At 37.1% G+C, this 15,446-nt stretch overlaps 1 protein-coding gene across 5 annotated transcripts in view; it reads right to left on the bottom strand.

The window, feature by feature from the left end:
* Myh10 (myosin heavy chain 10) overlaps positions 1–15,446 on the bottom strand; it is a 136,490-nt gene that overhangs the window by 58,630 nt on the left and 62,414 nt on the right. For all 5 annotated transcript variants that reach the window (XM_058572038.1, XM_058572039.1, XM_058572037.1 and 2 more), the window contains 6 exons: positions 9,738–9,801; positions 7,105–7,203; positions 4,581–4,724; positions 4,234–4,329; positions 2,403–2,521; positions 1,593–1,745 (listed from right to left, as the gene is read on the bottom strand). In XM_058572038.1, the coding sequence (XP_058428021.1) occupies positions 1,593–1,745; positions 2,403–2,521; positions 4,234–4,329; positions 4,581–4,724; positions 7,105–7,203; positions 9,738–9,801 (675 nt within the window). The remainder of the gene's footprint in view (positions 1–1,592; positions 1,746–2,402; positions 2,522–4,233; positions 4,330–4,580; positions 4,725–7,104; positions 7,204–9,737; positions 9,802–15,446) is intronic.

Below are 15,446 nucleotides of genomic sequence, written 5' to 3'. Positions count from 1 at the left end.
GCTCTGCCCATATCTCTGCATCACAATTAAAACTTAACCACTCACTCAATGATGGATATTGAGGCTTTTTTCAATCCAGACTGATGATAAATTATGCTCATTAACAGCTTTGTATTTTTTGCATGTATGTACCTTTTTCTGTCTGCATATTCCTATATTAATACATATTTCTTTTGCTATGCCTTGTCTTCAGTACTCTCTTCGCAGTTTTCACTGTCTCTTCTTTTTGAGTATTTCTGGAATTAACACGAAGATTGCCTATTCTCTTCCTTCCCTTAAAATTCCTACTAATAGGTTTTAAACAAGTATGTTCGATTTATAGATAAATATTGGGAAGACCTATACCTTTATGATGCTAAAATTTCCCATCAAGAACAGGGTATGTCTCTTTATTGTTTTGTTTTGTTTTTGATAGCAGCAATGTAAAGTTGCCTTCATTTAAATCTTATCTGTTTTTTCTTAAAATTATTTTTAGGTATTTCATCTGTTTTTGGTGAAGTTGGAAATGGGGATCTTTTCTTTCATTTTTATCTTCTGGTGTTTATGTAGAAGAAGAAAGATTTTTTTTTTAAAAATGTAATTTGTACCCAGCAATTTTTCAAGATTTCTCAAGTTTTTTACAAATTAATATATCAATATATACTAAAACAATCTCTTAGAGTAGCAATGTCCAGTCCAACTTAGTGGATGAATTGCTTATCCCAGTAATGGTTCAGTTTTTATGAGGATAGACTGACTTAATAGTATTTTAAAGAAGTTCATTTTAAAATTAGACAATTCAGTATCCAATAGTGGCTAAAGTAATACACTAATTGCAAGAAAAGTCAACATTTGTGCCTTCTATATAATCTATCAAAGAAAAGAGACAAACTACATCTATCATGATACAGCTTGTATATGTATTTATAGAGATAAGGATACAAATTTTTCGAAGAGCAAATTTTATCAGCCTCTCTGCAAATCCTTAACAGGTGTGTGACTGTAAACCTTTGCCGTGTCGATGGTAATGGGACAAATCTGGTCAGATCACTGATGCAGTGTACTATCAAACATGTGGACACCGACCTTCATTCCTCCACACTGCTTCTTTTCGACTCTTGTGCTAGATCACTCTCACCCTGCCCCTGGTCTACCACACTGGCCTCCTCGATGTTGTCCTACTTCTACTTTGGTGCCAGAATACATTCCATGTCCCCAACTCCCCTCTCCCTTTGGTCAGCTCTGTTTAGACACACTGGCTTTCCAGTAGCTTCTAACTTTTGACAAATTTTCCCCCATACAGAACCAGAGGGCTCACTCTCATTATGCTGGGAATGCCTGCAGACACCTTCTCCGAACAGGCGGTCTAAAGGTCCTCCCTGTTCTTCCTGTCACAGCACCTTTCACTGTGTTAGCCTTTCACACATCTGGGAACTGAGTAGCTGTTTGCCATTTATTGTCTGACTCTCTTCTAGAATGGCAGGGACTGTACCTGTTCATTTGTCATTATGCCCCTGGTGCCTGGCACTGAACCTGGTACATAATAAGCCTTAACATTTGTTAAAAGAAGAAACAAAAAGAAATGTAGGAAGGAAAGAGAGAACAAAGAATACCTCAAAAATTTCAAATCCAGCAATATCCAGGATTCCAATGAAAGATGCTCCCTGACGTTTGGTCCTATCCAGAGCTTTATTGATACGGTGAACGAGCCAGCGAAAGAGTCGCTCGTAGGTAGCTTTTGCCAGTGCTTCTACTGCAAAATCTGCCTATAATTAAATAACATCAACCCATTATCCTGGAAACAGTCTCAACAAAGCATTTACCGCTATTATGTGAAGTTGATTGTTATCCAGCACTCAAGAAACCTGAAATGACATGTGTTACTTAATCATGTCCCAATCTTACACATCAGCAGAAGGCATTCTTAGTACAATTAAATGAAAACGGGGGTTACTCATTTTAGGGAATAGGTAAAAATGCCCAGGGAAAATAAATTCCTCCCCAGACACCTGGGGCTCTGAGCGATATTATCTATCTCATCAACTCTGTTAGCTGGCACTTTGCCACCTTCCAACCTTCTTACACAACTATTAATGTATTTCTTAAAATAGTCCACAATTAAATGGTAAATGCCATTCCCCTATTCTTGCTATTGTACAAGCACAGGAACAAGGTAATGGAGGTCTTGCTGCTGGTTTGGCTCCTAAGATTTGTCTACTGGATTATTTGCCTCCCCTCCCCAGGACAACTAGAGATGATATTTCAAATTCAAAAATAAGCTACTGGAAAAAATGTACTCATTTAATACTAAGAAATATTCATGAAGTTTTCATTGATTCAGTTTGTGCATGCCAATCAGAAGGTCAAATGACTCCCACTTATCACTCCAGCAAATCTGAAATAACGATTAATGTTGAACTTACTTGTTCTTTGGTCTGGGCTTTCTGCACATAGTCTCGGCCGACCTTGATCCGAGGGGTAAGTATAGCCCGAGTAAACTCCATCACATTCATCCCAAGCAGGTGGCAGAGTTTCTGTGCAACTGAAAGGTAAAACCCCTAAATACTCCATGTGTACTCAGGATGGAATCACAACACTCAACAAACACTTGACAAACTCTAGTGATTATTAAGCTATTCTAAAGTTAGACAAATATTCGATGCCTGGCTTTTCTTTTTTTCTATTGACCATCAGAAACACATTTTCAAGTGTGTTTTAAATGTGTTTAGGTCTGATGAAAAATACCTTCCATTCTTCCACGGTAATCACACACCCATTTTTAAAAAGTGAGAGATAATAAGATAGCATCTGCCCTCCTTGCCTTCGGTGACCTGATCTTCTTCTACCTATGGGTCATTTTATGACTTCAAAGCTAAGCTATGCAGGTGCACATCTGTCTCACTTTACGTCTTTCATTGCTCTGCTAACAGTAATTTCACCATGTGGAAGCCACAGGGGGACACAGTCCCATAGGCCAATCCAACTACTTTGAATGGGCAAGATACATGTAAGGGTCAGGAAATGGTAACCATGACACAGCAAGAGAGGCAGGTCACTTAGAAGAGTATCATAGAATTAAATTGCAAATGACCCTTGAAATGGTTACAAAAAGGACTACTTCAAGGGGCAGATGATGTGACTTTATGTCAACCTTCATGGGCCACGGTGCACAGTTATGGGATGAGATGACTTTCCCAGGTAGTCAGGCAGACCAGGCCATATCAGTGATGCCTGACTTTTCTTTTTTTCCTTTATTAAGTTATTTATATATTCTAATTTGTTATACATATAGCAGAATGCAATTCATTTCATATCACACACATAGAGCACAATTTTTCAAGTCACTGGTTATACACAAAGTGTTTTCACACCATTCATGTCTTCATACATGTCCTTAGGGTAATAATGTCTAACTCATTCCACGGTCATTCCTACCCCCTTGTGCCATCCTTCCCTTTGCCCTATCTGAAGTTCCTCCATTCCCCCCATGCTCCCCACCCCACCCACCATCGCCCTTACGAGTCAGCATCCTCATATCAAAGAACATATTCGGATGCCTGGCTTTTCTTTTTTTCTATAGACCATCAGAAGCAAATGAAAGCTCCCAAGTCTTGGAAACACATTTTTAAAATGTGCTTTAAATTTAAATCCATTTTGAACATTTACAAACTAGAGGATTTCCTATTAAAATGTAGATTCCTATCCAGCTTTGAAAATTCAGTTACGAGAATGCTCCTCAATTTATGATGTGGTGATGTTCTGATAATCCATTTTAAACTGAGACTGCATGGCTGAGTCTAGTCTACTTTAAACATGTTTAGACACTTAAATTAGCCTACAGTTGGGCAAAATCACCCAACATGAATCCTGTTTTAGGACGACATACTGAATATCTCACATGGCTTACTGAATCCTGTATCACAAGTGGAAAACAGAATGATTGTATGGGTCTGCTTTCATATCGTTATAAGGTTGAACCACTCTAAGCTGGCGACCACCTGTGTGTTTGGCAACACCAGGGTTTTCCAGGTAGCTCTTTTCCAGGTGAACTGTGTGGTCTGCTACACCTTAGTTCCCTTCCCCTCAATTACCAATGCCTCTCCCATGTAAGCTGGGACCCTTCCCCGGCTTCTTTCAGGGTTGCCACTCTACTCAAGAGTCCCTCAGGAAGCACATGTTCGTGTTTTTCATATGTTCTTAGAAAACATAAGAAGCCACTGAAATAGAAATAAAATCACTATTCATTTAGTTTACCTGTATTTTCTGGCATAGAAGCTTGATCAGTATTTCTCTCCTTTTTGAAAGATATATTTCCAAACTGTAGCACTGAAGATACTACTTTAAGCATTGCTTCATGTTGATAAAAAGAAAGAAAAAATTAATGAAAATATTTCACTAAAATGTAACGAAGACCTATTCTAATTTATTTTGCGCTACAAATTACGTATGTGATATTTTTTAATAAAATTTGTCTTTGAGAGTTCATAAAATTAAGGGCAGTTCTCATTAGTTTCCCACTCATTTTCTAGTTTAGGTTATTTACTCCAAACTTATTGGGCTTATGAAAGTGAGGCTGTGAATGTTAGAGAAATCACACATACACAGGATCTCTTCGTGAGAAAAGCCCATTATGTGCATTGCTTCCATGGTCTCCTGAAAGTTATCCTTGTCTTGTTGTCCCGGAATAGGGATATAGCCGTTGGAGAGAAATCTGTAGTTATTAAATCCTTCAAGGAGTAAATCAGCTGAAAGGAAATACAACAGAATAAAATTTGATAAATACTCATAAACAGACTAAAGCACCCCTGCAATCGACTGCTGCTGTCTCCAAGGAGAAGTGAGTTCACTATCCAACCCATCACCAACACATGCTTTTTCCCATCCAATCCATCACCAGCACATACTTTTTCTTTATATGTTCATGTAAACACATGAATAGACACAAATTTGTGAGCAACAAAGGCAGGAGCTTTCAGGATGGTGATTCGTACAATATTATATTTCATACGGGATAGCTAGGAAATGATGCAAAGTTTCCAGATAAACTTTATTTACTCTTGAGTTATTCAGATTTAAACATTTTTAGCCATCTTTTTAAGGAAAGCTTTAAAACTCATGCTTTTTCTTTATAGTTTACCTCAAACATTATGGGGTCTATATGAAAACTATGTAGATATTCAAGTTCTCAGCCCCATAAAGGCCCTGAAAAACTCTTTCTCCAGGCCAGTTTGTTTAAATAATAATTTTTTTTTTTTTTTTTTTTTGGTGGTGGTACTGGGGGTGGAACCCAGGGTCCCTCCCATGCTAAGCATCTGCTCTACCAATGAGCTACATCCATGTCTTTCCAAGCCAGTTTGTTTAGTGGTTACTTTGTCTTCAGACCAGGCCAGTTTGTTTAAATAATGATTCTTTTTTTTTTAAATTTTGGCACTGGGGATTGAACCCAGAGGCGCTTTACTATCAAGCTACATCCCTAGCTATTTCCCACCTCTGCTCTTTTTTTTTTTTTTTTTTTGAGACAGGGTCTCGATTAAGTTGCTGAGGTTGGCTTCAAACTTGGGATTCTCTTGCTTCAGCCTTCAGAGTCTCCTGGATTACAGGTATGTGTCACCATACCTAGCTAATGACAGATATTATAATGGATATAACTAGTAACTATGGCACTCTAGGACCCCGAGTTAGGGATCAATTATTCTTTTGACAAGTGTGCTCAAAGATGCACAAGGACATTTCTCAGGAGTTCTCCGAACAGAGAGGGTACTTATCCCTTTAAGAGATGTGCAAATGTGCCCCCAACCTTCTTTGTAATTGGCTATCTTGCTGTCTTGCAGAGGGCTTCTGCTGATCACACCTTCCCTCTGATTCTCATTACATCATGTTTAATTTCTATTAGGTACTGCCTGCTTTCTTTTTCTACCTTCTTTCAACACTCTGATCATCTTTTTAAAATTCATTCCTGGTGCAGAGTTATTATCAGTCGGAAAGCCTGAGGGTTTTGTTCTTATCATACAGCACAATTATAAATTTTTAGTCTCTCCTAGGCACCCACTCTGTGTATTTGTTGCTTATGTATTTCCCCTGCAGGTTTTCTCTAGTTAATTTTTGAGTTCAATGCTTTTAGAGATGCCTTTGGTTGACCCAAGCCTAGTCCCCAGAGAAGTTTTACTTTATATATGTCTACTGTAATATCTAGATAACAATAATCATGGAGAAACAACACTGAATTTGAGACACAGAAGAGATTGAAACATTATACACCTTCTCCCTGCCTCATATATTTCTGACTCAGTAAAATTCTCACCCTGACCAGAAATTTTTTAACAATGTCCAATCCTAAGCTTCTAGTCCTCGTGATTTATGACAATAAGAAAATAAATACCCACCATTGGGTCTTTCTAGTATTAGTGCAAGCATAGTCTATATTTAAGTATAAATCCAAGAATAAAAATGTTTATTCTACTTCACTTTATTAAGTAAATATATTTTTGCTTACCTTTCTACTTATAAGTGTTTTTTTTTAATTTTTTAAATTTATTCTTTATTTAATGGTAGAATGTATTTTGACACATCGTACATACATAGAGTATAACTTCCCATTTTTGTAGAGTTACACTGGTTGTGTATTCACATAAGAACGTAGGAAAGTTATGTCTGATTCTTTCTACTATCTTTCTTATTCCCACCCCCTCCCTTCCCTTCATTACTTTTTGTCTAATCCAGTGAACTTCAAACCTACCCCCTTGATGTGAGTTAGCATCTACATATCAGAGAGAACATTTGGCCTTTGTTTTTAGAGGATTGGCTTATTTTACTTAGCATGACATCTACTAATGTTGAACACGACATTTAAATGTTGAAACAGAATTTCATAAACATGCATCATTTTCTTCTGATTTAAAAATCTTAAAAAGAAATGAAAGTACAATGTAGAACAACCTACCACTTACAGTACTTACTCCATGATGTGGAAGTTCAATTTCATTTTCAGTCTCATGATTTAACCAGCTAGAGATTTGACACATGTGTATAAAACCACTATTTCCTGAGATTTTCCTTTCTCAAAAAAATTCAACATTAGAAATGATATTTTACTAAATATAAGTAGGAAGGACCCTTGTCACTTACACTTCAGGTGTTCACCAGCTCCAGATAACAACTGGTAAAAGATATGAAAAGTACGCTCATCTTTTGCTTGACGAACAGCACGAGACTTTTCCAGAAGGTCTGAGCAGAGATGGTTAAGGATTATTAAAAGGAGGTCCTCTTTCCGTGTTTAAATAAATTTTAATTTACAAAATGTTTTTTCTTGGATATATATCAACTATACTATAATGAACCATTCTAAAGGATTATATTTTGTATCTGAATAAAACAATACATACAATTTGTGTCTCTCATGAATCTAGAATTACCAGGTTAGGAGGGAACTTAAAAAAGATGGGAAGGTTGTGGGATGCTTCTCTTGCCCCACCCTACCCTCCTCCTGCTAACTTAGATACATTTAAAGAACACAACACTGTACAAGGAATGGTCGGAAGCTGTTGAAAGTGAATTACAAGCCAGGCGTGGTGGCACATGCCTATGATTCCTGTAATCCCAGCAGCTCGGGAGGCTGAGGCAGGAGGTTCTGGAGTTCAAAGCCAGCCTCAGCAAGGGTGAGGTGCTAAGTAACTCAGAGAGACCCTGTCTCTAAATAAAATATAAACAGGCCTGGGGATGTGGCTCAATGGTCAAGTTCAATCTCAAGTGCCCCCCCCAACTGTACCCAAAAAAGTAAATTACAATTGTTTAGGGCAGGAGAAGCTCTATTATACTAGAATTAATATAACAAATAAAGAAGACAAGGTACAAAGAAATTGGTCAAAACAACATAGCTAATGTGTTATAGAGCTAGGAACCAAAACTTGGTGGTGTGCTTAACTCTGCTACTATGAGAGCCCCCTTATTGAGAACCTCATATCTCTTAGGTGCTACCCTCTCTAATCCAGCCCCTCCGGTAACTTTTCCAAGTGCCTTGAGATGTGGCTATGATTGGGTGATGACTGTCACTGGATTCTCCACTGGCCTTCCCTTGACTGAGTTGAAACCACTGAGGTAGGTCAGTGCCTACAGCCTGCTGCCACCCACTGCCCCCTGGCTGGCCTTCCCGGAGGCAAGCAGCTGGACCAAACAACTACATTTCAGACTATCACCCACCTTCCTGTGGATTTAGGGCTCAATCCAAGGCTGGCTGGGCCCTCTGTCCACTGTGTGCAGATGCTCCAAAAGCATATGTGGGTTACAGTCACTCTGGGCTCTTGAAGACTCTATTTCACTGCTTTGCAAGCAGATGACTGTCTCTTCTAAAGTAAACCTTCCCTGTGTCCACCAAATGAATTAATTCGGCATGTGCCAAATAGCCTGAATTTTTAGTCAGACTATCCCAAACATCCTCCACATTTAGTGAAAAATAAATTGTTAGACTAGTATGAAGTGTGTGTGTATGTACATGTATGTGGTGTACACGTATGTTTCTGGCTTTGAAAGTACAAATAAAATACCATTCTTTTTAAAAATTTTTTTTTAGATACCGAGGGATTAAACACAAGGGCATTTTACCACTGAGCTGTATCTCCAATCTTTTTATATTTTAATTTTTTTGGAATCAGGAATTGAACCCAGGGGTGTTTAACTACACCAAGTCCTCCTTTTTTTTTTTCTTTTAATTAAAATTTTGTATTTTGAGACAGGGCCTTGCTAACTTGCTGAGGCTGGCTTTGAACTTGAGATCCTCCTGCCTCAGCCTCCTGAGCCACTGGGATTACAAGTGTGTGCCACTATGCCTGGCTTATATTTTGAGATTACTGTTTTGCTAAGGTGCTGAGCAGGCCTTGTTAAATTGCTGAGCTGGCCTTCATCCTGCAATCCTCTGACCTTGAGCCTCACCTGAGGGGTAGAAACAATATATTTCTATTACTGGAAATTATTCTAACAATCATCAGGCAACTGTCATCTGTATCCCTTCTAATTTGCACACTATTATTCAGATTCCTTTCTGTTACAGCATCTCTATCTCATTTGTTTTATATATTCCTATTATTTCTTAAGACCATTCCAAGCATGTGACATTTCTTAGGAGTATTCTATATATTTGACATTTTATTTTATTTTTGGGGTACCAGGGATTGAACACAGGAGCACTTGACTACTGAGCCACATCCCTAGCCTTATTTTGTATTTTATTTAGAGACAGGGTCTCACTGAGTTGCTCAGCGCCTGACTTTTCTGAGGCTGGCTTTGAACTTGCAATCCTCCTATCTCAGCTTCCTGAGCCGCTGGGATTACAGGTATGTGCCACTGCGCTTGGCATTTTATCTTTTCCTCTAGCTAAATCACTCTAACTCCATAATCTTACAAGGCTTGTTTTGCTGCGTACATGTTTATCCTACTAAGATTAGAGGCAGATGGTAAAACATGGTGACCATGACAATAGCTGCTGTGTACCTGCAGTAACACTCACCTAAATGCCTCACCACACAGGCCATGGGGCTCTCCACCTCCCTGGGCCCACAGGTTGGGACATGGCTTTAACAATCATCAACAACAATATCCACACCACTCGAGCTCACATGCAGTAGCTGAAAGCCTTTGCCCATGTCCTACTGTCTCCGGGGTGAGTCTTCTCACCTGCACAGTGGGATGACGTCACCCAGGGTTGCTGTGGGGCTGTGGAAAGACTGGGTCCTTATTTTGGACAAAGCAATTATGAAAAAGGATACATGTTTCAATGTTGGCCCCAACAATATAGCCAGTTACATCAAAGTTGATCCGAATAAACTTTCCCTGAAAATAAATGTAAAAAAGAAAATTGAAAATAAACAAGAACACTAATGATCTGAGATTATTGAAATCATAAGAAAATGTGTCCTTCCTTGGACCCACCCATAAATTGGCTACCAAAATAGATCTTATATACTGTTTCAAATAAAAAAAAAAGCTGCAATAAGTATCAAAAAATCAACAATAAGACAAAGACCACCTTCCCAGGCTATAACAAAATAAAACTAGAAATGTTAACACAAAGAGAGTAATGAACACTAGTCATTTAGAGATTTAAAAGCTTTTCTAAGTAATCTGAGATAGAAGATTTTAATAGCTTTAAAAGAATACTATTCCAGTCTCGTCAAAAATATGATTAATATAGATGATTTCTTAGGAAAACAGAAATTCATTCAAGAAAAAAATATGAGAAAATTGAAATAGGCCATAATAATAATGACAAAACCAATTATTTCTTTTAAAATGCTCGATTGGTTTTGTGAAAGAGTTTTGACAATATTTTAAAGGAACATTTGACTCCATTACTATATAGCTGTCTCAGGGAAAAAGAAAGTAATTATTTCATAGTTCATTTTATAAAGTTTTCATAACACTGAGTACCCTAATTGGTAAAAGATAGTACTCCCCAAAAAGCAAAAGAAAAGCCCAAATTGTTAGAGATAGCACAAGAAAAAAAAAAAGCAAAAGAAAGCAAATATACCTAACTCACAAATATAACTTTAAAGCCCAAATTAAACACTTTATAAAACGAAGAAACATGATCAAGATGGCTTATTCTGAGACTGTTAAGAAGGGCTGATCCTAGTAACCATATGACCACAAGAACAGTTGAGGGTTTGGAGGGCTCCTTTTGAGGAAATTAACAGGCTCATTCTAAAATTTGAGGGAAAATGAAGATGACTTATTAGAGTAATCATAATTTTGAGAAAGAGAAGCAGAGTTGAAGGACTTCTACTACTTGATTTCAAAAAGCTATAAATTTATTAGGATGGTGTGGTATTGGTATAAGGACAGAGAAACAGATTAACAGAACAGAACAGGGTCAGGCATGGTGGCACACGCCTGTAATCCTAGTGATTTGGGAGGCTGGGGCAGGAGGATTGCAAGTTGGAGGTCAGTTTCCCCAACTTAGTGAGACCCTCTACAACTTAGTGAAGCTACGTATTAAAGTATCCTTGGGTTCAATCTCCAGTACCAAAAAAATAAAAATAAACAACAAGAAGAGAACAGAGTTCAAAAGCAGACTATCCATATAAGGTCAATTCATTTTCAATAAGGATGCCAAGGTTATTTAATAGGTGAAGGATTTTCAATAAATGGTACATGAAAATAGGCAAAATGAAGCAAAATAAACAAAAAGAGCATAGACCCTTACCTCACATTATATATAAAAATATTAACTCAGAATATATCATAGATCCAAACATGAGCTAAAACTATAACACTTCCTAAAGAAAACAAAAGAAAATCTTTATGACTGAAGTTTTAAACAAGGATTTCTCACAAAGTAAAAAGAGTGAACCATCAAATTTTTAAACATGATAAGGTGGATTTATTCAAACTTAACATTTCTGTTCTTCAAAGGACCCTGTAAAGAAAATGAAAAGAGAAGCCTCAGACCGAAAGAGAATATTTGAAGGACTTGTTCCCATAATATAAAAAGACCTCTCACAACTCAATAGTAAGACAAACTAGTAAAAAAATTAGATGAAAGATTTAAATAGATACATCATCAAAGAATATAATGGAGCTGGGCAGGGTGGTGCATGCCTGTAATCCTAGTGGCCTGGGAGGCTGAAGCAGGAGGATTGCAAGTTAGAAATCCAGCTTCAGAAACTCAGCAAGTCCATAAACAACTTTGCAAGACCCTGTCTCAAAATAAAAAAATAAAAACAGGCTGGGGATGTGGCTCAGTGGTTAAGCATCCCTAAATTCAATCCCTACTACCAAAAAAAAAAAAAAAAAGAAGTCAATAAATTTAAGAGAAGATGCTCAATATTATGAGTAATGAGAGAAATCCAAATTCAAATGGCCACAATGAAATACCCCTACATATCAACCAGGATGGCTATAATTTTAAAGAAAGACCAGCAAGGATACAGTACAACCAGAGAACTCTCATACAACCCTGGTGAGAATGAAAAAATAATAATACTCCATACCAGATATTTGCTTTATAAAATGGTCTAATGGATTTATATGGTAATTATAAGAGAATGAATTTTGTCTTATTTTAAAAACAAGTATATTTTGTCTTTGTTTCTTAGAAGACCCCTAAAAAAGAACAAAGTTAACAAACTACTAGTCCATAAGAACAGTTAGAACTGTTCAAGAAAGAAACACAAAAACTAAAATTGGGTCCTGATGTTGTAAGTGAGGGTTAAAATTCTTTATAAATTTTAAACAGCTGTATCAGCTATACAATACCTCATTGAGTTAATTAAGAACTGCTATTTTAAGAGACAGTAGTCAAAAGACAATGTTATTATTCTCATGCTGCAAAAGATACATTGCAAACAGAACTGCCCAAGCAAATACTTTCTCAAACTTCTCATTTTAACACTGCAGAAAGGTTAATCAAAATCATACAGTGTCATCTAATTCTTACAAAATTCGTTATATCCAGTAAAACACACAGCTTTCCCCAACCTGTCTGACTTTCATACTGAATACATCTCAGAATAGCTATTTAAACTTTCAAGTCTTTACTTTTGCTTTACCATCTTAAATAAAACGGAAGTTCGAAATACATTAAAAAATTAAAAAAAAGAAAAATTATTTGGGCCATAAGACAAAGTTTATTACACAGATTACTTTGAACTCTTAACAACTTTAAAACTAAACTTAAATGCTATTCATTTTATATTTAGTGAATTTAATTTCCCCTTAGTTCATGGAAAATTATAAATTAGGAAAGAATGTTAGAGTCAAAGGAGAAATGGCAGAAAATTAGGGTTTGGGCCGTCTGAATAGGTAACCTATGAAGAAATGTTCCAGAATAATTTAGACATGTGGTCACCTACTTGGAAAAATAAATGAAGTCTCTTACTTTCTCACCAGCTCCCTAGCCAAATGTCCTTTTCAGAACTGTGGTTGCTCTATCCCTTACAGTAAGTGAAAAGAGGCAGGCAGAGTTTAGGATATAGGAGGAAGGAGAATGTTCCCACTCTGCTTCTTCTCTACAGCCCCAAAGAAGCAAGTATCTCTGAAAACAGTATGTACAGTAACTAATAGCCTCAGTTATAAGCCAAACCTCTAGAGCTGATTCTGTTTTGAAAACACTTTAACAAAACAAAAACCTTATAAAGTGGAAAAATGATCACCTCTATGCTAAGCAACATTTATGCTCAGATAGAAGATAAAAGAGCCAAAGGCTTTGACATATGATAAAGTGAAATTTCAGAACCAAAGAGAAAGACTTTACTGACAATCCTCAAATAATCTAGGGTTTAAATAGTCCCCTTAATGTTGGACATGGTGGCAAATTAGGTGAGAAGCAGGCCACAGAATGTGACATCACTTCAGTGTGAGACAGTCGAGGACTTGTGTAGATGAGCAAATAGGACTCTTCATTTTACTTAGTGGGGAGTTTGGAGGAGGAATAAAATCTGTAAGTTAAAAAACTTCCTCTCGGGGCTGGGGATGTGGCTCAGTGGTAGTGCTCGCCTGGCACGAGTGAGGCACTGGATTCGATCCTCAGCACCACATAAAAATAAATAAATAAAAATAAAGGCCTGTGTCCACCTACAACTAAAAAAAATAAAAAACCTTCTCATATTAATAATAAAGGCTCGGGCTAGGGATGTGGCTCAAGCGGTAATGAGCTCTCCCGCATGCGCAGGGCGCTGGATTCGATCCTCAGCACCACATTAAAAAAAAAAAGATGTTGTGTCCACTGAAAACTGAAAAAATAAATATTAAAAAATTCTCTCTCTCTTAAAATAAATAAATAGATCAATCAATAAATAAATGCTCTTTAAGAATTAATTAATTTGTGCTGAAAATACCCACTCCACATTTGATTTTCATAAAGGTTAGATTATGGTACTCAGAATATTCAACCAGAATCTCACCAATAAAGACAAAAAAAAAGGCGGGGGGAATACAACATTAAATATTAATTCTACTTTCAGTTTGTGTTGCAATACAAGAACTGAGACCATACACTTACTCTAAGTGTTCTGAATAGCAAGACAAGCAGAATTCTCTCTCCCTCTATAGAAAACATAGATTTATTTATGTACTATGGGGCCCAGGGTCTCCTGCACTCTGGCAGACTCTTTACCCAGGGGCTGTGCCTCCAGGCCTAAAATGCAAATGTTAACACTTCATTTAAAAGGTGCAAAAGAACGACCTGGATATTTAATACTTTGGTATTATAAAGAAAATAAGATTATTCAGTTTCATTTGTTCTGAATTGCTATCGTTTTCTGGGGTGATTACAACATATCCATAAAAACTAAACCTAGATTATTGGTTAGTTGGCGATTTAATACAAAGGCAATGCAGGTTACTTTCACATTCTGAAAATGTTTTTTCCCTTCCTAATTTGTTACTGAAACTGTCATATGAGCTGATAATTTACTTTAAGATGTTTTAGCATAGAGAGGGAATTATTTGTTTTCATCTCCATTCTGGAGCCAGCCATTTGCCCTAAACGGAAAACCGTTCCAGGGGTAATTAGCTAGCATTTAATCCACCGGCCAGATGGCTACCTTAAATGCTTCAGCTATCTTAATCTCGGAACCACACCAGAAGCTTTGTTATTTGTAAAATGAGTTTTAATGTGAATTGTTACTTAGAATAATGGATATTAGAAATTACTGAGGCAACATGAGTGGCATTAAGAGACGCTGACTGGCTGGTTAGAAATATCCAGAGCCTCCCCACTCTGGCAAAACAAGGTGTTTAGATTCAGGCAGGCCCAGGAGGCTGTGCTGCTGAAGGCTGGGCTTTCCCAAGCTATGTGCAGCCTCTGATCTGGTTGCAGATTATGGTGCAGACCATAATCTTTCTGATATTATCACACGTGCTTTGGTAGATCTTTGAGGGATAAAAAACTTTGAGCAGAGTACTTAGAACTGAGCTGCATTTGCCTTACACAAATTTTACACTTATTTTTAGCGTCTACTTACTAATAAGTGCATGTGAGGGTGAGAATTCCCACTTGCTTTCATTATAACCTGGGAGTCAAACTGGAGGGAGGAGATATACCTACAGGCTTTACCAAACTACAACTACCAGGGCCTAATTATCTATCAAAAGGCACACAATAGATGGAAATTGTGAAACTGGCATAGGTGGGTTTGCAAAAACAAAAAGGATCTGTACAGAGAAAGTGATTCTGATTAAGACTTTGAGGAGAGATGTATCTGCTGATCCAAACAATCATTTTGAAATTGAAGTCCCTGTTTTTAAAGTTTCATTATGAGACATTCATTTTACATAAATCTCCTCCATCTGGAATGCATTTTACTTCTCATAAACAGAGAACAGGACTAACTGTGAACGATTATTTTCATACGGGTAATGCTCTTCTAAAGAATCCCCCTTTAACACAAACCATATGCTAGCATCTTTGAAAGAAAAGATATTCTTCAGGAAATTAGTTGTCTATATCAGATCAAAGAAATGGAACCAAATGGCTT

The sequence above is a fragment of the Marmota monax genome, unplaced genomic scaffold, assembly GCF_021218885.2.
Source record: "Marmota monax isolate L192 unplaced genomic scaffold, Marmota_monax_Labrador192_F-V1.1 WCK01_AAM20220418_F8-fsc00243, whole genome shotgun sequence".
Lineage (NCBI taxonomy): Eukaryota > Metazoa > Chordata > Mammalia > Rodentia > Sciuridae > Marmota > Marmota monax.
This window is presented reverse-complemented; position numbering and strand designations above follow the sequence as displayed.